Source organism: Mesoplodon bidens (assembly GCF_964165515.1).
Source record: "Mesoplodon bidens genome assembly, chromosome: 10".
Taxonomy (NCBI): Eukaryota; Metazoa; Chordata; class Mammalia; order Artiodactyla; family Ziphiidae; genus Mesoplodon; species Mesoplodon bidens.
The window spans coordinates 79,826,759-79,852,038 of NC_138172.1; the positions used below are offsets into that span (position 1 = coordinate 79,826,759).

General features: G+C 37.9%; 1 protein-coding gene across 2 annotated transcripts in view; it reads left to right on the forward strand.

Annotated features, from left to right (window-relative positions):
* TFAP2D (transcription factor AP-2 delta) overlaps window positions 1–25,280 on the forward strand; it is a gene marked incomplete at its 5' end in the record, with an annotated part of 54,952 nt that overhangs the window by 28,256 nt on the left and 1,416 nt on the right. For both annotated transcript variants that reach the window (XM_081246443.1, XM_081246442.1), the window contains 2 exons: window positions 3,914–4,055; window positions 9,900–10,013. In XM_081246443.1, coding sequence (XP_081102569.1) covers window positions 3,914–4,055; window positions 9,900–10,013 — 256 coding nt within the window. The remainder of the gene's footprint in view (window positions 1–3,913; window positions 4,056–9,899; window positions 10,014–25,280) is intronic.

The following is a 25,280-nucleotide window of genomic DNA, read 5'->3' on the forward strand; positions in this document are numbered from 1 at the left end:
TGCACAAACAGTAGAGGGGGAAAAAATATATATACACACATATATGCATATGTGTGTATGTGTGTGTGTGTGTATATATATATATATATATATATATAATAGTCTTATATATATAATAGTCTCTATATAGAGAGACTTGTATATATTGTATGTATATATAGAGAGAGACTTGTATATATTGTATATATGTAAAATAATCTCTTAAGTTTTTATTTAAATATCTATTTCTGTGTCAATATTGCAATATGAAGATATATCAGTTCACATAACTCGATTTGCTGTACAAGGATGACGTTATGAACAGTGCTATTGGGTTAGGTGCAAAATTCTTCTGAGTCCTAAGGTCACATGAGCTTATCTTCTGGTCAGGTGCTGTAGCCATTCTTTGATGGGTCAAGCTTTATGACTTTTTACCTCAGATTTGAAACTTATTGAATTATCTCCCTTCTGTCATTTTCTTAGCAAAAATCACCATCCTACATGGCATTACAATGTCTCTTTTTAAAAAATCTTCATGCCTTTTCTTCTGCCAAATAAGCACACATTTTCTTTCCTATTTGGTTAGGGTGATAAACTGCTGGTAATAAGTGCTTTAAAAATATTGTTAGGGCTTCCCTGGTGGCGCAGTGGTTGAGAGTCCGCCTGCCGATGCAGGGGACATGGGTTCTGTGCCCCGGTCCGGGAAGATCCCACATGCCGCGGAGCGGCTGGACCCGTGAGCCGTGGCCGCTGAGCCTGCGCGTCCGGAGCCTGTGCTCCGCAACGGGAGAGGCCCGCGTACCGCAAAAAAAAAAAAAAATATATATATATATATATATATATATATATTGTTTGTACATTGCAGTTTATCCAAAAATGTGACCCCCCTCAATAATTAGCACTACCTAGACTAGTCAATATAGAGACACTTTTCATCCACTTTTGTCATCTTTCTGCTTAAAATGGAGGAAAAACGATGTTTTCTACCACAGGAATATAAAAATCTTAACTAAAGACCTGCTGCTGCTTTGAAACAGACTGAGGGGGAAATCATGATTGGATAGTTCACAAAACATTATCTGATCTAATACGTTTACCACATAGTCATATTTTTTTTTTTTTTTTTTTTTTTTTTTTTCTGTATGCGGGCCTCTCACTGTTGTGGCCTCTCCCGTTGCGGAGCACAGGCTCCGGACGCGCAGGCCCAACGGCCATGGCTCACGGGCCCAACCGCTCCGCGGCATGTGGGATCTTCCCAGACCGGGGCACGAACCCGTGTCCCCTGCATCGGCAGGCGGACCCTCAACCACTGCGCCACCAGGGAAGCCCCATAGTCATATTTTTATTGGACTCTTCCAAGGCTTAGAACAGGGCTTCTCACATTTTGTGAATGAAAAAAAGTTGTTAAAGACTCAGGGAATGCATGAAAAGGATGAATTACAATGTTCGTGTCTCACAGTAACATAAATAAAAATTAAACACACTTGTATAAACTCGAGTCTAATTTTAATGTGTGGTTAATATTTGCACACACTGAAACTTCAAATCAGGGTATTAACTAATATCTGCATAGTCACAGTGGAGATTTCCATAGCCTAAATGTGCCTTTCTGTCAAACAAACAAGGGTGAGAACCCCACCCGTTCCTATTAGCTCTGTGGGCATAAATCACATAAATAAACCATCATTGAAGAGCCCTTAGTCTTGTTCCTTCTTCGCCTTAATACACATAAGGGAAAATTTTTGAGATAGAAGATTTTAGGGAAAAAGAAAAACTCACAAACAAATATTGAACGTCATTATTTACATTTTTTACAATTAAAAATCCTAAGAGGAAAACATATATCCAAGAAAAATTTAAGGGACAAACACTCTTAGGATTATATTTTTTCAGCTCTATACTGTTCTAAAATGTTTTCCTGTTTTCCATTGTTGGTAATTTTTTAGTCATTTTTATAAATATGAGTTTCCCAATCTGAAAGATTAATATTTCTTTGTTTTTAGAGAAAAAAATAGTATCTTTACTAAGGAATGTTTCATTGATATTAACTAGCCTATTGTGTATATCTATAAACTTTTCCTCCTTTTCTATAGTAATATTAATCATTTTTACTTCTTGCTGATATTAATTCATCGACTACTTTGTTATTCTATGAATATAAAGCAGGATCAAATCCATTACTTTGGCCAGTCACCAAACAAGTGTCATGAGGTTTGGTTATCAAACCTGACTAGTTTTTAATTTCTTCATGGCAAAATTTGATTGACTACGTAGCTGTTGGATCACCTCTCCATGAGTACCACCTTCTCCTCTTTTGAACTTGTGTCAAACGTTTTATCTCTAACATTTATTTGATACTTGTAATACAATAGCTTGTATTATATATAATATCAATATAATGTCAATGAACACGTACAGACTATAGATAATGCTTATGTAGATGCAATATAACTTATAAAGTGCTACTAAGGTGTTTCTGGATTTGTTGTTGCTGTGACTACTATCATTGATATGATCGTCATCTTCCTAGAAACAGGGACAATCTTTGGTGCCCTTTTATATCTGCCTTTACTCCTCCCTAGCACTTTGCCTTGAATGAAGTAGGTGCTCAATATATATGTAGTGAGAGCTTGCTTTTTTAAAGTTTTAATGGTCAAGTAAGTACTGGCTTGATTGAGCTTTAAAAATACTGTTGTTTGGGCTTCCCTGGTGGTGCAGTGGTTGAGAGTCCGCCTGCCGATGCAGGGGACACGGGTTTGTGCCCCGGTCCGGGAAGATCCCACATGCCGCGGAGCGGCTGGGCCCGTGAGCCATGGCCGCTGAGCCTGCGCGTCTGGAGCCTGTGCTCCGCAACGGGAGAGGCCACAGCAGTGAGAGGCCCGCGTACTGCAAAAAAAAACAAAAACAGGGCCTCCCTGGTGGCGCAGTGGTTGAGAGTCCGCCTGCCGATGCAGGGGATGCGGGTTCGTGCCCCGGTCTGGGAGGATCCCATGTGCCGCGGAGCGGCTGGGCCCGTGAGCCATGGCCGCTGGGCCTGCGCGTCCGGAGCCTGTGCTCCGCAGCGGGAGAGGCCACAACAGTGAGAGGCCCGCATACCGCAAAAAAAGAAAAAAAAAAAAACAAAAAAACAAAAACAAAAAACTGTTGTTTTCCAAACTGGAGTCCATGGCCAAATCTTACCTTGCCAATAAGTCATTTTTACCCCATTTCTTTCAGATTTTGTGAAAGCACAAAAGTTATTTATCATTATACTGTACTTAAGAAGCACTGTATTTTTTATAAGGTACTGAAGAAGTACTATACATAGTACTAAAAGGTACTGAGGCTCACCATAAAGCCGGATAATGCTAGTACCATAACTAGGCAGTATAATCTCTTTAGCAACATAATGTGGTGAAATTGATATAATTCAATTATTTCCCTTTCCAAAGTGTTCCCACTTCTTTGAAAATTTATGTGGACCTTTTGCCAGTGCTTTGATAGGTCTCATGGAAAAGATATCTGAATATTTAGGATACATTGAGAATAGGTTGTAGGTTGGGCAGCAACAAAATGACATGCCCGTAGAGCTTTTCCCCCAGGGCATTCATGTGTAAGATCTCAGATGTCCATCTGGTCTAATGGTCAGAGCCTCGAGGGGAATCAAAACTCCTAGACTGTGCTTCTGATTTTCCCCCTCAATTTCCCACATACCCCTGCCGGGTAAGTAGCTTCTGTTTCTCCATGTTTCTTAACCCCACCCCACCCCCAAAGCTCCTTTCCCTTGGATTATTTAGAATGAATAGGAAAAATGATCCACATGACCACAACCAGGAATGAGGCTTGAGGAAAGAGAAAGTGTTCCTCTTGTTGAATTTGGCCATTAGTGAGAAACGGACTTTTATTGTCTTCCAACGAAATTAGTGAGAAACTGACTTTTATTGTCTGCCAACAGGGGAGGCATTACACTTGGCTCGAGATTTTGGCTACACTTGTGAAACAGAGTTTCCAGCCAAAGCAGTAGGAGAACATCTTGCCAGACAACACATGGAACAGAAAGAACAGACAGCAAGAAAAAAGATGATCCTAGCGACCAAGTAAGCAGAATGGGGAAGACTGTGTGCGTTCATCCTATTTTTTTTTTTTTTTCGTTTTCTTTGAATGAGGGAAACAGTTTAGAAAGCACCTGGTCTCTAAGGGGGGTCTCACACACCAGCAGCTAGATGTATTAAACAAGGACTTCCCCAACATTGCACCCATAGCAAGATTTGCAAACAGTATAGTGATGGAGCTACCACTGACACTGACAAAAGTTCTTAGAAAACCTCTTCAGAATAGTAGGAATGCCTAACATGTTTAAGAGATGTAGATTCCAGGCAAATATGCTGGTTGGTTGCTATGCAATTCGGTCTAAGCCACTCACTGTGCCTTAATAAATGAGGAGAAAGATCTTAAAACACTATAAGTTCTCGGAGAATGTGAAAAATTGAGGACCCAGATGCATGAGAGGTAACAGAGAGACCTCTGGGATCAAGGATTGGCATCAAGGATTGGCATCAGTGCCCCATTTTTTCTTGTATATAATTAAGCAAATAATCTCTGAACTGCCCCAGCCCCTGTAGTGATATTGTCAAAAAAAAAAGATAGAATGTGTGAGAAAGCTCCTGAAAATTGTAAAAAGTTCAATTAAAATGTGAATTAAAATAATGAGGGAAATGATGTGGAAAAGGGGAAGCTTTCATAAGATAACTTCAAACTCCCTCAAACTTGAAAGTTCTTTGATAATTAATGAAAGAACTACTATTTACTGTGTGAAAACCCAGCAGAACCTTAAGTACTACTCAAATCACGTTCAAATTTTTAGAGGACTTCTAAAAACAGTGCATGTTGGGACTCCATGCTTCTACTGCAGGGGTTGCAGGTTCGATCCCCGGTCGGGAAACTAAGATCCAGCATGCTGCACTGCATGGACAAAAAAAAATTTAGATGAAAATCTTTCAAGTGGTAGCTAATTCTTGCTCTCTTCTCTTTACTAAAACAAGTTATTGCCACAGATAAACCATTAATAATCTTATTTAATTTCCTAACTCTATATTCAGATTTTAGAACTAAGAGTCCCAGGTGGTTAAATTATCATTTATAAATTAGTTTCTTATTTGGGGAAAACTTTTAAAGAGAAAGTGTGTGGTAGATAGTGTTAGAAACATTGCTTCTTAGAAACTGATTTTTTAAAATGACTTTACGATATGTTGGCTAAAATGTAAATGTCTCAGAATGCACAAAACCAAAAATAAATATTCCTCCTTCTACTACATCTAAAGTAACATAGATCTTCTTATAAATTTAAGGTTTTGTATGGCATACCTACCACTCAACAGGCTTGCCCAAGAAACGTTAAGTCCATTATTTGGGGTTTGTGCTATTTGTGGCTGCCACTGTTTGGGTTTCAGATATATTTATTCATTGCTCTTATGAGAGTACTAGATAATTCTCTCATCTTGCCCCAAAGAAAAGGGCAATGAAAGGTGGTGGCAAAAGAAGAGAAAAGACAAAACAAGGAGATAAAGGGGAAAGGAATAGCAGAAAGACAGAAGTAAGACTAAGAGTTAGAGAAAGAACATTATAAGGGATATAACACTTGGATTTAAAATTTTGAGAGGAGCTCTGTGCTAGGGAAGCTGCTGAACACTTGCTAGTAGAAAGACCTAAACCTAGATTTTTTGTGCAGTTTATCTCCCTGGGGGGGGGGTGGGGGGGTGTCTTCACTTCTACTTTGCTTCTACTTTTTCCCTCTTCCAAACAGTTTTTGACCCAGAGGGGTCTTCATCCTCCATATTTCAGTTTTTCCAGAAGGAACTGAAAGTACATTTAGTTCGTTAGTTTGTATCCTTAATGTAAATCTCAGGAGACTATAACAAATTGTTACAGATCAGGAGAAACAGACAGTGCTAGAAGTTAGGTAGTATCTCCTAGGTGTTCCCAAAGCATATCATTCTAGCTGGTAGGATTTTACAAATTTCCCAACATGCATACCCATGTGATACCTCTGAACGATACTATTAACCCCAAATACTAATTATCCAAGAGAAAACACCTTCATGTTTCCTACCTCAAAATTACTCGATTGTGGTTTTATCGTGCATTTTCTAAGACTTTCACCCCCGATCCAGAGAAATCCTTCTTGTCTTCCTTCCTCCAGATTTTCAAACTGTTCACTCCCACCATCCACAGCAAGGCCACCATTAAATTTCCAGACATAAGTTCCCATTTTTTTGGGAATTCCCATCACTCTGTTTAAGTGTTTGGGAGTCAGTGCATTCAAACTGATGTTGAGATTTTGTTTTCACAGAAGTAAATGTTAGAAGAACTTGGGAGAAGTAAGAGAAGTACTTTCATATTTGTCAAAGTTGTATGGAGACATCTATTTTATAGTAGTGGATTCAACTAGGGAGTAGAATTTCCCTTTTACATGGGATCTAAGTAATGTATATTATTTTAGGTGATATTTTGAACTTTGATTTCATGAAATATTTCAAGAACATGTAATTCTCTTTGACCCTCTGCCCATAGCTGGACATTTGCAGACCATTAAATGTCAAGCAAGAATTGAATTCACTAATTCCAATTACCTTACTTTAAGTAAGAGTAAATAGGCTATAAACATCTAGAAATTAGGAGACAGACTAAATGTTTTGTTTTTGTGGTTATTTATAGCCATTCCATCTCCTTATTAGATCATGTGAAACAAGAATTGAAGAATTGGAGACTCTGCAGTCATAGCAAACATACTCAATACAAGTAGTCATCAATATAAGTAGATAAATTAAGGGGTGTGTGGGAATAAATGCCTTTCTGCAACATATTAATGGATCCAACATGTGTTCTGAGTAGTTTCTAAATTTTCCAATGGTAAAGCATTGGCTGTTTTCAATTAAAATGCTCAGTGTTGAAATTAAATAATCTACATGGATATTCATTACATTCTAATCAGTTCACCTTTGCTCACAAGACTATGACAATTGTATCAAAAATATATACAAAATTCAAAATCCTTTAGATGAGAGATCCAATTGCTGCTCCACATGGGCACAATGGCTTACATATTTCTTTTTTACCTCTATGAATAACAGATTCTATTGTATTTAATTATATTGCCAAGTATACAACTATAAGAAAGACTCATTGATTAAGTGCCGTTACCCTCCTAATTCCTCTTTATTCCCAGTGCTTTGTTGATTAACCAAATATTTTCGTGTAATTAGATAATTATTTAAGGGAGTAATAGAAACTGAGTTAGACAGTTTTTGAAATCTAAAAATGTACTGGACAAAACATTTATTTGATTTATGAAAAACACATTTAAACCTCTTCATTGAATTTAGAACTAAATATGATGAACACTTGATCTGCATTAGGGTAAAGCGGAATAGTTAGCGAGTTTTAATTTTTACCATAACATTAATAGTCAAAAGGAGAAACAGAACTTTAAATTCAGACATCAGCTAAAAAATTATATCCTTAAGAACAATGACATAAGTGATAAAGTTAGAATTTATGATTCATCGAAGATCACCTTGTGTTACGTAATTCATAATGTGACATTTTGTTTGGAGAAATAAGAGTATTTCTTACTGTAGCTTCATAAATAATAATTTAAATAAGAATAAAACTAAGCATAAAAATAATAACTCTGTAACTGTCATAATGTGATGATGATAATTGCCTAAAGGAAATCTACAAAATTGTCATCTGTTTTTAAGTCTGGAGGCTGTCCGAAGTCAGTGAGTTAAGCAGAAGAATCAAATATCAAGGTTGAAAATTCTGAAACTTCTCCTGATACAGCTTCATGTGTGGAGTAGTTGACTTGCTTAGCATAAGTTACATTTTTCCACACTTGCCTTTTCCTCATTTCTTCCTCAACTTTAAGTTTATTGTAACTTGCTCTGTTGTTTAAACAGTAAAGAAGTTGATTTGCCAACTTATACATTAGTTTATTCAATTATCTGAGAAATTCCCATATCATAACACACAAAGTAAAGCAATGTTTTAACCTCCATTTAAATTTTTAATACATTTTAATTTGATAGAAAATTAAGAGACCAGTCGTTAAACAACTCCAATATTCCTTTGTAATAATGCATCATACTGATGACCTACCATGTAGTAATTCACATTGCTAGTCTGAAAAATGATAGCAAGAGTCTGTATTTTAAAATTTAGTAAGACATCTTCTAAAAACAAAGATAACAATACATCTAACTCTATTAAATAACATAAAGCGCAACAGAAAACGATGCCCCACCAAATGTCATCATTTGATGCCAACAAATAACTTCAACATTTAATTTAAGTTGCTACTCGTTAATTAAAAATAGGCAATACACCTGAAAGTCAGCCAACTGAGTCTAACTCAGAACAGAAAAAGTGAGAAGTTCAGATCAAATATTTTCAGTGGAAGTACACACATGCACTGTTAAAACATGCGTTTAGATGCTACATCTGAGACTCAACCAAACATTAGCAGGGGGGTATGGAGGATCCTGTTTGATTTAGAGCAGGTAAGGACTTATCTGTTTGTTTGTTGTTTGGCTTTTCCTTTCCCTATGACCCTCTTTTACTTTCACCTCTGTTCAAAATGAGTAAGGCAAATTCTGTGAAATGATGATATTTGAACACTGGCATTAAAACTGAGACTCATTGCTTGTAAAAAAAAAAAGTCTCAAATGATCTCCAGAAGAATTCGATAAATATGGGATACCTTATAATAAACACGGCTCCTCTGATTTTAACTCAATGGTACGTTATTTGGGCTTCAAGACATTTTGTCCCTTTGTAGTAGTTTTTTGCTTAATGACACAAATGCTTTGGAGAGGACTTAGTGGCTGGGCCCATGGAGTGACTTTCACTTGGAATAATTTGACCCTTCTGTACTTGATTTTGGCTCCATAGGTAATTATAGTCAGGGCTACATTATGACATTTTGTGACTGCCCATTGTAAATCCAGACAAAAAACCTAATCACTATCATATTATGCCTTGAATATGGAGTGGTTTCGCTTAGTTGATGGATTCTTTTGAGCAATTCCTCAGCAGTCTTTTACTTCACTCTTCAGCTTCTGCATTAATCTAGTGTTTTGTTGTTAAAAACACACACACACACACGGTTCCTTCATATGTTTTCTTCTTCAGACATATCTTTTGGACTATGTATCACAAGGGCTTTACTGTTATTGAACAATCATGGTAATATGGTAATTAAAACTGAAACCAATGATCAGAAATCATAATCATTTTAATTAAGAAAAGCAGCAGAAAAATGCCCTTGCTGATACTTTTTTGCAAGAAACTATCTTACATGGAGCACAATGTAATCATTTTTCTGAGACAAAATGAGGCTAGTAGACTAAATTTGGGTGATTGTCTACTTCAAATATTAAAACTACAAATTTAGTCCAGAAGAGTCTGAATTATAATGAAATATTGGGGAAAGGGATTTCCCAAAGTCTACTTGAATCATGGCTCTGAAATAAGCCTATAGCCTGATTTAAGCTTGTTTACAAACATGATACCCCACCCCCAGAATCACATTTTAATTTTTTTAAAAGGAATTATTAATTGTGATCCTGTTGTATAGATTTTTCCCTTATACTGATGTTAATCTATGAATATTCACCTTAAAAATGAACATTGGTTTTGTCAATGTTCATGGACTGTTACTCACTTGAAAGGTTTCATGATCATCTTGAGAGCATGATCAACTTGAGAGCATAGTTGCTATTGTAACCTCATCTGTATGTTGTAGATGGTACTTCAGAGGTTGCTTTATGATATTTATCTAGTCCTCTTTTAAAAGAGAAAACAAGCCTTTGAAAAAATATCATGGGATGAAATTAAAGCCCCATTTCAAGAGTCCAACTTTAATTTTGAATCTTTTATTTTAGACAAATTTGTAAAGAATTTCAAGACCTCTTGAGCCAAGATAGATCACCGCTGGGATCCTCCAGACCCACTCCAATTCTAGACCTTGACATCCAGAGACACTTAACACATTTCAGGTAAGACTGGTTTTTCAATTTGTTAAGACTCTCTTTCAAATTGTTAAAGCCATCTTTATTAACCCAGACATGTTTGTAGTCCTATCACAGTTCCATTTAGAGATAAAACATATGTATATATATGGTGACTGCCTGAAATTTTTGAAATTCCAAGCACCTAAGAACAAATTGTAAAAATAGCTCAAGCATGAAGCACTTTGGATCAGAAAATTTATATCTTTGTGTGATTTCAAAGAACCTGTGACTGTGAGCACTATTATTTCAAACAATAGCACTTTTAGATCAGGATCCTGAAATCCTTTACACAGTTCTTTACCTTGATTAGGTGAATCGTTGAATAGGCAGACGATGTGACAGAAACTAATGGGACATCCTAGACTGATTTTCCAGGAGTACGCTAATGATTTCTCTGCAGTTAGAAACAGCGCATGGTTCTTAAGTTAGACCACACAAGCATATTTTAAAGAACCCAGGATGTATTATTGAAAGTATATCTTAAATTTCATTTTCTGAAATTCTTTGGAAGAGAATAGACTATTTTTCTTGGTTAATTTATGCCCTGGTTGCAATGTGGAAACGAACATGATAATTTTTCAGGTGCCTTCCAAATGTTAAACTCTAGAATTCTAATGCCTACATGACATTTCTCATTAATAAAAATGTTTATTTATCCTCTTTTTATTATTATCATTTAGTTTAAAAAAACAATGGTAAGGAAAGACCAACATAATTAAATTTCAAAATGCTTTCAATACCTCTCAATGTTTCTAATGCTTTTGAGGAAGATATTCCGTTATACAAAATAATGGATATTTAAGGAAGTTGGAATTTTATCTGCAACATCAGAGACTTTTAAATAAAATACCTAAGTTTTCATAATGTCACAATACTCCTCAAGGTGTAATAGACACATCTCTGAAGACTAAAGGATTTGTTTTCTAAAAATGCACCAGATGTAGGATAAGTTCCCAGGACTTTTCTTCTACCATTCAATTGGGTTAGTGAAGGTGAGTGTACTAAAACTGGGAGAAAGCATAGTGCTCAAAAGTTAAGAGCAAAAAAAGACTTTGGAGTCAAGAGAACGGTCTTCTGGGGCTTCCCTGGTGGCGCAGTGGTTGAGAGTCCGCCTGCCGATGCAGGGGACACGGGTTCGTGCCCCTATCCCGGAAGATCCCACATGCCGCGCAGCGGCTGGGCCCGCGAGCCATGGCCGCGGAGCCTGTGTGTCCGGAGCCTGTGCTCCGCAACGGGAGAGGCCACAGCAGTGAGAGGCCCGCGTACAGCAAAAAAAAAAAAAAAAAAAAAAAAGAGAACGGTCTTCAAATCCAGACCCTTAATACATTTGAGCTGGGTTATTTGGGGTAATGTATGTACTCTTCTCAAGCTTTTCTTTCCCTAGCTTTTAATGGAATAAGAATCACTCCATTACATGATGGTAGTGAGCTAAAATGAGAAAATGAATACAGAGTAAGCATCCAATAAATGATATACTGTTTACTGCACCACTGATCCAAGTTTAAAAAGTACAATATCTAAATATTGTACTTTTTGCCATATCTATTTAAAATCCTTGCCATATCTATTTAAAAAGTATCATATCTGTACAAATGTTTTCCACATTTTTATTTGTATACATACTTAAGAGATTAATAGTTTTTACAGAAGTTCAATTCACAGCTTAATAATTTTTACACAAGTTCAATTCTGGATTTAAGAAAGTTTGTTGAGTTACAGATTTACTCCAAGAAGGAACTTACTGTTGGAATACAGAGAACTGGGGCTCTGTGTCATGTCTGCTAGGTCATTTCCAATCACAGAGGTCACAGCCTTTATTGGACAGTGAGCTGTCCTTTTTCAGGCTCAAAACAGACTATGGCATCAATGGGTAAATTGGATATCAGCTACAGTGTAAAATAAATAGGCAAACTATTTGTCTGTTTAGCGTACACACAATCTGCTAATTTGTTGATACCTGAGTCATTTGCCAACTTAATGCCACAGAACTCTTTAGAGAAAACTTTCATTTCTAAACTTGAGCTGAATGTTTCCTACATGTGCTTTATATGCTCTTTGGTTCCTCCCCATGCAAAATATAGTAACAAGCTAGTCTAGAATTACCCGGAGAAACTAGTCTGATGTTTCCCAGAGAAAAGCTAAATATATGGTAAATTGCTCCTCCTCATTCTCTGTAAAAAAGAGAGATTACATTTTGGGTATAAAACTCTCAAGAAGATATATGGCTGCAGATTCTCAGTCACAACAATTTGAAATGTACAGCCATATCTTAACACATTTAACATTACATGGTATATCTACTTATAAATGTATCACCTATAAAACTTTGGTATTATTATTGATATGTTGAGTAGTTTGCTATCAGAAAGTTATGACTCCCATTTATTATGCTTTTGTAATGTTGGTCAGATTTTTTCATATATTTTGCTTTAACTACATTCTGATTATTTATTTAGATGAAATCTTCTGGATTTCACAATGGCGGGTAGTATGACATTAAAAATCACTTAACCAAAATTCACTTTACAGCAAATTTCCTTAATTATATCTTTTTTTAAAATTGTGATTAAAAAAACACAACACAGCATTTACCATCTTAATCATTTCTAAGTGTACAGTTCAGTAATGTTAAGTATATTCACATTGTTGGGCAACCAGTCTCCAGGATTTTTTTCATTTTGCAAATCTGAAACTCTATAGCCATTAAACAACAAATTTCCCCTTCCCCCCAGCTCTTGGCAACCACCATTCTACTTTCTGTCCCTATGAATTTGGCTAAATACTTCAAATAAGTAAACTCATACAGTATTTGTCTTTTTGTGATTGACTTATTTCACTTAGCATAATGTTTTCAAGGTTCATCTATGTTGTAGCACATGTTAAATTTCCTTTCCTCTAAGACTGAATAATATTCTATTGTACATGTGTACCACATTTCGCTTACCCAGTCCTCCATTAGTGGATACTTGGGTTGCTTCTACCTCTTGGCTATTGTGAATAGTGCTGCTCTGAACATGGGTGTGCAAATATCTTTTGAAGATCCTGCTTTCAATTTTTTTGGATATATGTCCATAAGTAGAATCACTATGTCCATGGTCATTCTATTTTTAATTTTTGAGAAAATGTCATATTGTTTTCCAATGTGCCTGCACCATTTTACATTCCCACCAACAGGGCACAGTGTTCTAATACCTCTACCTCTTGTTATTTACTGTTGTGATTTTATTTGCAGGGTAGATAGTAGCTATCCTAATGAGTGTGAGGTGATATCTCATTGAAGTTTTGATTTGCATTTCCTTAATGATTATGTTGCTAAGCATCTTTTAATATGCTTGTTGGCCATTTCTATGGCATCTTTGAAGAGCTCTTTATTCACATCCTTTGCCCATTTGTAAATCTGGTTATTTGCTTTTTGTTGTTGAGTTGTAGGAGTTCTTTATATATTCTGGATATTAACCCCGTATTAGATATACAATTTGTAAATATTTTCTCCCACTCTGCAGGTTGCCTTTTTATTCTGTTGTGTTCTTTGATGCACAGGGGTTTTTGATGTAGTTCAATTTGCCTATTTTTATTTTTGTTGCCTGTGTTTTTGGTGTTATATCCGGGAAATCCTTGCCATATCTAGTGTCATGAAGCTTTCCCCCAACTGTGTCTTCTTCTAAGAGTTTTAGAGTTTTAGGTCTTATGCTTAGATCTTTGATCCATTTTGAGTTAATTTTTGTATATGGTGTAAGATGTGTCCAACTTTATTTTTTTGCATGTCTTAAACAATATTCTTTTAAACAAAAGTTTTAAACATGGTTGACATTTCCAATTAAAATCCAAATTTAATTCTCCTGATGTAAACCAAATTTAAATGTGTGGGGGTTTTTTGTATTTACATTGTGCATTTATTAAAAGTAGCCTCAATAAAATATCTTAATAGGACTGTAAAATCAGCTTGTTGCCTGACCTTGGAAAAATACCTCACACTTTAAAAGTGTAGCTCTTAAACCTGGGTTCATAGTGGAATTTCCCTTAGAGCTTTTTAAAAGTCTTGAGGCCAAAAAAAAAAAAAAAAAAAGCCAAAAAAAGAAGACAAAAATTCCCTGACTGTCCAGTGGCTAGAATTCTATGATTTCACTGCCGAGGGCACGGGTTCGATCCCTGGTTGGGGAACTAAGATCCTGCAAGCTGCATGGCGTTGCCAAAAAAAAAAAAATCTTGAGTCCTGAAGTACACTTTTAAAGATCTGATTCAATAGGTCAAGTCTAGGATTGGACTCAGGCATCTGTATAATTTGCAAAACCTGAAGTTGATTCTGATAATTAGACAGCTTTAAGAACCACAGTCCTAGGATATTCCTAGACTATTAGCTTCTTTTCCCTTGACATTTCTAATTCTTTTTTTTTTTTTTTTTTTTTGCGGTACGTGGGCCTCTCACTATTGTGGCCTCTCCCGTTGCGGAGCACAGGCTCTGGACGCACAGGCTCAGCGGCCATGGCTCACGGGCCCAGCCGCTCTGTGACATGTGGGATCTTCCCGGACCGGGGCACGAACCCGTGTCCCCTGTATTGGCAGGCGGACTCTCAACCACTGCGCCACCAGGGAAGCCCTCTAATTCATTTTTAAAGTGACATTGAGAATTATGTAAAGTTCTGTCTTATACTCTAATGAATTAAAGAGATTCTACATCTATTATCCTGCTAATAATCTGGGTAACAATGTGTTAGCATGGAAGGTGTCTCTTTCATAATTTCCTACTGACGGTGGTAACTTTAATTTGAAAGAAGCATCAGCTCAAGAGAAAAATGTGTTAGAAAGGAAACATATCACATCTGGCGTTGAAAACAGTCCATTAGCAGAGTCTGATTTTCCACTGTTTTTGCTGAGTGCTGGCTGGGAAAGAGGTAAGGAGAGAGTGTGACTGGATAAGCATAGAGACGAATCTAATTAGTAGCATCAACTAATGCTACTATTTTATTTCGTCAGAATCTCCTTCCCAGTGCAAACCACTTGAATTACATCTTCCAGGGTGGCTGATTTGGTACCTGGAGAACCATGGCTTACTTTCAGCAGATTGAATATGTCTAGGTAGAGCTATGGAATGATCTGGCCTTGTAAAGCCCAGATAACTACTTCCAGTTTTCTGTGGTAGCTGACATATCAGGGTGCTCTGGGAAACTGTGGGGAGAGTAGTGACCCTTCTTGTGATTGACTCACAGCCTGGAAAGCTGCTTGTTTCTATCAAAATGACAGGAGGCAGGTTTATCCATTATTTATAATTTACTGAGTACCATCCAAAGTGTATATTGCTTTAGAGAACAGAGCAGACACCACAGCATCTACTGGAAAGGGGAAGACGATTGATTGAAATCTGCAGAAGTCCCCACAGACACAGTTCCCTGGAATGGTGATGGCAGTTAGACCAAGGTGGCGTGGGGCTTCATGGACAGAACAGACTCAGCTCAGATGAAACCAGAGCCCTAATTTTCTGAAATGTTAGGAGTTCCCTTCTCTGAGATCTCAAGAAATCTTAATAACTTTGCCCTTCTTTGTGTCTTATGTTCTTATAATATCCTTGAATCTAAAGTCAAGCAAAAGCACACTGAACAACGTAAATAAGGGGAGGAAGCGAGACTATTTTTAATGCTCAGTTCAGAGAAAACAACCTGTTGGAAAAATGAGGTTGTTTTCTTTCTCAACACCCACCTTGGGAGCCTGATATTTTACTGTTTCTTGTATTTTACTGTGCTAATGGCAGGTGGTGCAAAGATGGCTAAAGGATTCTCCCATCTTTAAGTACTTCTGAAGTGGAAGACAGTTACATACAAAGACTTAAAATATAACATAGAGAGATTATAAGAGTGTTAAGTAGAGTGCAGGTAATTACCTGGGATAATTGGGAAAGGATTTCCTCCCTTTTTTTTTTTACTGTAAATATTTTTTATTGAAATATAGTTGATTTACAATACCGTGTCAGTTTCAGGTGTACAGTTTTACATACATACGTTTTTTTTTTCAGATTCTTTTCCCTTATAGGTTATTGCAAAATATTGAGTATAGTTCCCTGTGTTATACAGTAGGTCCTTGTAGGATTTCCTCTGTCTATCCACAGTACTTAGTACATAGTATGTGCCCAATACCTATATGTTACTAAATGTAGAATATGATACTAACTCTGTTATGTCTTGGATATATTCTCCTCTGGTTCATTCCCAGGGCCTTGGTGTTTTAATTGGACCATGGGCTGGGGAACTGAAATGTTCAATGTGCTTAAATTCTTCTATTTGAGTCACAAAGTATACTGACATCACATCTTCTTAGAAATAGACCCTCCTACAACTCCCGTAACACTTCGGAAATAAGAAATGCACAGGCTGTCCCAGATGTCTTTGTTTGCTGGAGATTAAATTTTCATCATTGATTCTCAGTGTTGGAAGGCCCCTTAAGTTTCCCACTCTCCTCCAACATTTGGATCTTCCCTCCAACATCCCTGTCAAGCTGTCACCCATCCCAGGCTTGATAACTTCCAATGATAGGCTGCTCTTTTTGTGCCTCAGCATCCCTTCTATCTCTGACAACTCTATTAGAAATGCCTTCCCTCCGTTGGGGCAAGATCTGTCTCCCTAACATCCCACTACTTGGGGGCCCTATAGAGTCAGTTTAATCCTGTTTCCCTCCCAGTTTCTAGAGGCAGCGCTCATGTCTCTCTGAATTTTCTCTTCCCGGGCTGTTCATCCCCCTTCTCTTTGTGTTCTACATATGACATGCATTCCAGCCAACTCAACTAGAATCTTCTGAGTGCTATGTGCTTGGCAACACACTGAAGATAGGATGTGTGTCTCTACTTAAATGTGAGCACGTCTTCTCCAAGGAGCCTAAGATGTGTATAGTTTCTGTTTTTTGTTTTTATTTTTTCATTTTCTTGGGATGGGAAAATGGTGGGGAAGGTAATCAGGAGTGGATGATTTTATTAATCTTGTGAAAGCATTTTTAGTGTCAGAAGAGAAATAAAGAAATTTCAATTAAATCTCTAATCCCAAAAGAAAACATCATAAAATAAATTACATGCCTAGGCTTAGATTTAAGAAACAGAATTATTGACTCCTTCAGGATGTTCTGCCAGTTCAAGGGGACTTCGAAGACCATTTTATTTAAGAATGTTGGAAATAATAGGCCTGAATTGTGAAGGAAAAAAAATCCTATGTTTTCCAAACTTAAGCTCCTTTAGGTAAGGCTGAAATTAAACTTTAAAACTTTAACCTAGACTCCAAAAGTGCACTTACATTCTCAACTGCAAAGAAAAACATACCTGTAAGTGGTCTTATTCACTACTTAAATAAAAAAGGACAGCCTGTATTTACATAAGAGAAAAAAACCTCTTTCCCTTGAAGTAAAACTTTCAATAGAAAAAAATGTAGACTATAAAATAAAACAGGCAACAGTTTTCAATTCCTTAGCAGATATGTAGAACCATGGTGCTCTTCTTGCATAAATCTACATTAAATTACTTACCTTTATTTAACATTAAGCAGGAAATTAAAGTGTAAATCTGTTGCCAGTATTTATTGTACTTCACAAAGTGCGTGGCCCCAAACCAAATGCTGCAGGAGATATGAACATAAAAACATCTATTGCAAGTCATTTGATGACATTTTAATGGATTTTTAGGTTCAGCACATAGGAGACTAGTAATTCAAACAAGAGAAACCAGAAGCAACTGTTTCTAATAAAAATTTGCAAACATTGTCCCCTAACAATTACATGTGAATAATTTGGTAAATTTGTATTTAAATAATTTCTATCTTTGTTGATCTGTGGGTTGGGGGAGAGACAGCACGAAGTCATGGGAAATACTCAGAATGGATGTCAGGGCGTCTAGCTCAGTCTCCTCTCGGTTTCCAGCTGGAAGTGTGGATTTAGAGCAGACATTTACTAGTCTGGCCTCTGCAGGTTCATCTGTAAATTGACAACAGTTAAGCTGGATGATCTGGAAGGCTCCTTCTAAGCTTCTTTATTCCATTCTCCATTTACTGCTCAATCATTTATGCTGTGTTTCCATGTGATCTCACTTCCTCTCTTTATGTTTTAGCAACTTGTTCATTTAAAAAAGTCAACAGTTGATGGAAACTATATATTTGGTAGTGAGCATACTGTTGTATATACAGAAGTAGAAATATAATGTGCACATGAAACTCACATAATGTTATAAACCAAGGTTACTTCAATAAAAAAATTTCCCCAGAAGTCAACAGTTGACTAAATTCATCTAAGAGAGCACAAGTCCTCAGCTTAGCATTTTCCTTCCCGTATTCTACAAAGAAAATATGAATTGTCTGATAGGGAGGAATATAAGGACATGGTTAATTTATCCCAAAAAGCTCTATTTCCATATGTAAAAAATAGGGTGGAGATATAAAAAAAATGTCTTTACCTTCAAAAAATTGACTTGGATGTGATTGACTTTGGTCTCTCCTAATGTGTGTGCAATGATTATACCCTTAGCTTCCTTTGCTAATGAGATGGAGTGAAGTAAAATGGAATCACAAGGACTCAATCCCTTTGGGACCTCAGAGTAAGTGGCTGAGAAAAACAGGAGAAATGTGACCTTAGAGTGGTGGATAGGCAATCACGTCTCCCAACCTGGCAGAGGTTCAGGACAGTCATAAATGCACTTCTCCAAAGTGAGTTTCATAGTCCCATGAGCTGCTCCTTGAAAGTGTGTCATGGTCAAGTGTTTTTTTTTGGCTCAAGAAACCCTGACTACCATACTCCTCTAGAGGTACGCCAATGCAGTTGGCATATTATAAGCTCCCAAAAATGTTTTTGAATGGAAGGAATGCTTAGCTTCCTGTCTCCAAAACTTGATCACAGAAACTGTTTTTTTCTCAGAATACCTATTAACATTCCATGGAACTAAGGTTCTGCAGAAGTTCTTGGGGGAAATGCTGGAAAAGTTCATCTTCCTCTTTTACCCAGGGAGGATAACCAACCCGGTATTTAGGTGTCATTTCTTGGCTCTAAGGGAACACGCCTAACTCCCTAGCTACCTTTAAACTATTCAGTACTGTTTCTAAAATACTGATGTTTTGGATCCATCTCAAACCAGCTAAATCAGGATCTGTGGGGTGGGACCCGCACGTTGGCATTTTTTAAAATAAATTCCCTGGGTGATTCTTGCATGTATCTAGGGTTGAGAACCACCAGCTAAAGAAACCATAGAACATTTGTGGGTGCTGACAAGGCCTTGCTAACAAGTGGGTTGCTACTCACTACCAGAGAACCATATACCTTAATTATGCACCTCAATTAAACTCCATTTTAAAAGCCCCGGGGTCTAGGGGATAATACAATTTATGTAGAAAATAAACACAATCAGTCAGTTTCCTTTTTCTCTGCTTCCTCAACCAGTTTGGCTACAAAGGATAGATGCCATCAAGTTCTGGGTGCATAAGACCCAGCTGCTTTCCTCAGGCTGAGGTCTCTTCCCATGACCTATATTCAGGAGTTGTGCCACTTCAGAGAGATGAAGCATCTTCCCCTCATGATTCTGAAAAGAACTAAGGTTTTGCAGAGAAGCCCCACAATCCTTTGCTGGTGTTCTCCAGGGTCTGTCTCCCAGCCTCCTGCCCTCATGGCTGTTCTCATGAGTGGAAGAAGGCATTTTTCCATCTGCCACGTAAGAGAGTAGTGAGGAGTACAGACTGAGCCTCAGGCTACAGCTGGACCTAAACCTGCAGTCTCTGAATAATCCAGGAGAGAAGGAAAAGGAGGCTTGTCTTCCCTTTAAATCTTGCTGCCTGCATGCCTCCCAGAGGCCGGAAAGCAGAATTGAGGTTGATAACAGTGGCATCTCTATGCTATTCAGAAAATCAAAGGTACATGAGACCAAACACCCCCTGGAATGATGCAACATAACAAAATAATAGGAACGATAGCCCAAACTATTTCAACCTTTACACACACCAAAAACTTTTCCAGATAGAAAGTTGAAATTTGACACAAAAAAATCAGCTTTTGCTTTAATTATCCAAATGATGATGGTAGAGTATTTTCTCTTGATTTTCAGTCTTCTAGCTTGTAGTATAATAGTATCTACTACTTCCAGCTTTTTGTATCCCAAAAGCTAGACGAATTTGTCCTTGGTTGTCAGACACAACTGAGTGAGGCAGTCCTCAGTGGCGAATAGGAATGAGACTTTTATTTTCCTTTTAATCCTGTTAAATCAGTGTTCCCTTAGTAGGTGGAAAGGATGTGTTTGAGCCCAGGCCCAACTCTTTTTTTTTAATTCAAGTATAGTTGACTTACAATATTATATTAGTTTCACGTGTACAGCACAGTGATTCAGTATTTTTACAGAGTATACTTTATTAAATGTTATAAGATAATAACTGTAATTCCCTGTGCTCTACAGTATATCCTTGTTGCTTATCTATTTTATACAAAGTAGTTTTAGCTCTTAATCCTATAACCCTAACTTGCCCCTCCCCCCTTCCCTGTACCCTCTGGTAACCACTAGTTTGTTTTCTATATCTATGAGTCTGTTTCTGTTTTGCTATAGTCATTCGTTTGTGTTATTTTTTAGATTCCACATATAAGTGATTTCATACAGTATTTGTCTTTCTCTGTCTGACTTATTTCACTAAGCATGATATTCTCTAGGTTCATCCACATTGCTGCAAATGGGAGGCTTTAATTTTATGTGTGTGGCTAATACATACCACATCTTCTTTGTCTATTTATCTGTTGATGGACAGTTGGGTTGCTTCCATATGTTGGCAATTGTAAATAATGATGCTCTCTGAACATTGGGGTACATGTATCTTTTTGCACTAGTGCTCTCCTTTTTTTTTCTGGATATATACCCAGGAGTGGAATTGTTGGATCGTATCGATAGCTCTCTTTTTAGTTTTTTGAGAACCCTCCATATGGTTTTCCCCCAATTTACATTCCCATCAATAGTGTATAAGGGTTTCCTTTTCTCCACATCATCACCAGCCTTTGTTATTTGCAGACTTTTTGATGATAGCCATTCTGACAGGTGTGGGGTGATGTCTCATTGTTGTTTTGATTTGAATTGCTCTAATAATTAGCAATGTTGTGCATCTTTTCATGTGCCAGGCCCAACTCTTGCCAAGATAGGAAGAATTCAAGGGAAGATTCCATAGGAATTTGCTTTAGGCTATGTTTTAGAAAATTGCCTGAGTGGTTTAATTTGAATTCGTTTAGACAAATCAATTGAAGTGATGATAAAACATTTCTGAAGGACAATTAGAGCAATATGGAAACAGCTTTGCACCATGTCTCTAGCGGACAAGAAAGCTGGTGAAATGTAAACCATATTTACTTAGATTAAGGAAAGTTAAGCAGCTCTTGTTCCTCTGGTATATGTTCATTCAGAATCCTATATTAACCTATATTCCAAGTAAGCACTGAAGCTTTGGAGAGTCTAAAGATAAATACGTAAGGCCTTGTCCACAAGCAAAAGAAATTCATTTAGCCAGAGATCATAGGGAGTTTGTGAAATTTCTATTATATGGAAGTCTCCTGATAACTCCTCATCATTAACGTCAAATAGTTTGTAAGTATAAATACTGTTGGAGTTAAAGATGGGTTGTTAATAACACCTTATTAGCAAAATTACATGGGGAAAAAGGAGAAAGGATTATAATTTATTCTTTTTCAAATAGCAATCTCTTTTCTACCATCCTCTATTTTCTCTTTCATTTCTGTCTCAATTTCTTCATTTTTAATCCCACTGATAGAGAATACATTTTGAGCTGTTGCAATATATTTTCCTTTAAAAAGTTAAAATCTGGGCTTCCCTGGTGGCGCAGTGGTTGAGAGTCCGCCTGCTGATGCAGGGGACACGGGTTTGTGCCCTGGTCTGGGAAGATCCCACGTGCCGCGGAGCGGCTGGGCCCGTGGGCCGTGGCCGCCGGGCCTGCTCGTCCGGAGCCTGTGCTCCGCAGCGGGAGAGGCCCCAACAGTGAGAGGCCCGCGTAACGCAAAAAAACAACAACAAAAAAAAAAAAGTTAAAATCTATATCTATAGGATGTATTCAGGTTAATAAAAACAGTGTAAGTCAACAACATGTACATGTGCACGCACACTCAAACAAACACCGTCTCCCTAGAAAGGGTGGTTCTACCCTGTGGTATCTCTCCAGTTGCTGAGATGTGAACACACTTTAACACTTAGGGGGAAAGTCAAAAGTAGAGCTTCACCTCTGGATCCAGCAAACAGCCAATTTGAAGAGATGGTTTATGTGGAAGAAAGATGCTCTAAAGAATGTTAATTAGGAAGTCTAGCAAAATAGGAGTTTTTAAAACCATGGATAAAATTAAGAAGATGACTTAAATATAAGTTACATTTTCTAGAACATCAGGTGCGTAAACTTCAACAGTCTGGATTTTCTCAGCAGGTGTCTGTCAGAACCTTCCTGCTCCTCAGGGTGAAATTAGTAATAGGAAAATTAAATCAATGAGCTGGAATCTGCTTAGACAGAGAGAGAATAGTTCAAGGTAAATGGAGTTCTAAGCCTGACTAGCTATGATCCGAAGCTCACATTTTGATCCTCCCTTCATGGTTTAGACTTACTGACTTGGTGTGCCTTTTCCCTAAGAATTGCTTGAGTCAACTCTCTCCCTCTTTCAACATACTGCAAACAGATATGTTTTCCTTAATCTTTCCTAAATTTCACATCATTGATTTAGCCCACCAACTAAGCTTTTTACCACATGAAGGTATTTCAACACTTTGGTTCTGCTAACCAGTGCAGGAATTTTTCTCTCTGTTTTAATAATAGCCATTAAGTTACAAATCCATGACACTGTCAGTCACATTGTCAATTAAGATGTGGAGCAGAGTGGGATTAATGGGAAAGTCTTGCAGCACTCCACTGGAAACTGAGAAACCTTTAGCCCTTGTTAACTCAATTATTACTGAAGCCATGCAGCACTTCAGCGATCACTTCTATTTCTTAAATATTAGCCCTTAAATTAGTAATAACCCATTACATGAACAAATTGCAATAATCCCATTCAATGGAATACCTACCAGCAATAAAAAGAAATAATCTATTGATAGAGGTAAGGAAGGCCATCAGTCAAGAAGGGATGCCAGCCTGAGAAGTTTTCATCATGGCAACCACTCTTCTCAACATGGAAAAGTAAAACATTTATACAGACCCATCTACTTTGTATCTGGCCTTTTAGAACCTTGGTCTTAGACAGGAAAGTGAGTAAGAATGATCTTCCAGGTCTACGAGCCTGCCCATAGAACAAAGTTAAGTTAGAGAAGCTGAGCTAAAACTGCCAACAGAATGTGATTTCTCACAGTGAAGATGTAAAATGCACCCACAGCCTGAGAGGAACATAAATAAGCACAGAGGCAATACGGAATTTCTCAGGCAGATTATTTAACATTTCTGGATATCAGTTTCTTCACCTGTAAAATGGAAATAATAATACTTACTTCTTACAGTTGTTGACAGGATTATGTGAGGGGGTACAGAATAAAGCATTTAGAACAGGGCCTGGCATATGGTCAGGACTCAAATATTGACTATTAACCTTAATATTTACCCAAGTGGAACTAAATTCTGTATATTCAGCCTAGATGAAAAGGGGAGTCACAACTAAGAGGACATGGTAATAGAGAGGAAAAACAAATTATCTAATGGTACAAGGAGCCCTGAACAGGAATAAAACAAGAGAAAAGAAGCAGTTTGTGCCCAGGGCCAAGCATCTAGACACTAATAAATGGCTTTATTTGGTTCTTTTTTGGGGGTGTCGCCATGATTAGTTCTTCTATCACTTCAGTTAATTCCATTTATGTCCTTCCTCCCTGATTAAGTCCTAAAACATTTGGATTCCCCTCTACTTATATCATTGTAGAAATAGAGCTGTTTTCCTGCTCAGCAATGCAACATCTGCATATGCTTGAACTATGATGATGCCTTACATTACAAACTTTGGTATACATAGTTGGCAAAACATTGACCAGTCTTGTTTTCTAAATAATTGGAGACTGAAATCTTTTTTTCTTTTTAACATATGTTAATTATGACTTAGGCATAGGACAGGCTTTGTAAAATGACTGGATGAAAGATGGTGGCGGGCTTCCCTGGTGGCACAGTGGTTGAGAGTCCGCCTGCCGATGCAGGGGACACGGGTTCGTGCCCCGGTCTGGGAAGATCCCACATGCCGCGGAGTGGCTGGGCCCGTGAGCCATGGCCACTGAGCCTGTGCACCCGGAGCCTGTGCTCTGCAACGGGAGAGGCCACAACAGTGAGAGGCCTGGATACCGAAAAAAAAAAAAAAAAAAAAGATGGTGGCAACCTATAAAATATAAAGGACATGGAGAAAAATTTACTCTCACCATGAACATCCCACAGCCAACAATAGCTACCATTTATTGGAGCACTTCCTGAAAGTCTGGCATCATCTTGAGTCTTATGTGTGTATTAACAGAGCAACAACTCCATGTGCTAATATTATTATTATCGCCACTGAGGCATATCAATAGGCTGCCTGATGGGCTTCCCTGGTGGCGCAGTGGTTGAGAGTCCGCCTGCCGATGCAGGGGACATGGGTTCGTGCCCTGGTCCGGGAAGATCCCACATGCCACGGAGCGGCTGGGCCCGTGAGCCATGGCCGCTGAGTCTGCGCGTCCGGAGCCTGTGCTCCGCAACGGGAGAGGCCACAACAGTGAGAGGCCCGCGTGCCGCAAAAAAAAAAAAAAAAAAAGGCTGCCTGAGATCCTAAATCCCTCATCTGAAATATTTTAAGATCTTGTGATTTTTGCCCCTAAAGATTACATACCCTAAGAAGGATAACTAGCTAGTTAACAGATTGTGAAGGATGGTACTATCTGATTTTAAAACTGCTAATGGGACTTCCCTGGTGGCGCAGTGGTCAAGAATCCGCCTGCCAATGCAGGGGACACAGGTTTGATCCCCGGTCTGGGAAGATCCCACATGCCGCAGAGCAACTGTGAGCCACAACTACTGAGCCCACTCCCCCTAGAACCCAAGTGCCACAACTACTGAAGCCTGCTTGCCTAGAGCCCGTGATCCACAACAAGAGAAGCCACCACAATGAGAAGCCCATGCACCGCAACAAAGAGTAGCCCCCACTCGCCACAGCTAGAGAAAGCCCACATACAGCAACAAAGACTCAACGCAGCCAAAATAAATAAATTAAAATTAATTAATTAATTAATTTAAAAAACTGCTAATATCACACTAACTGTAACAACCTAGG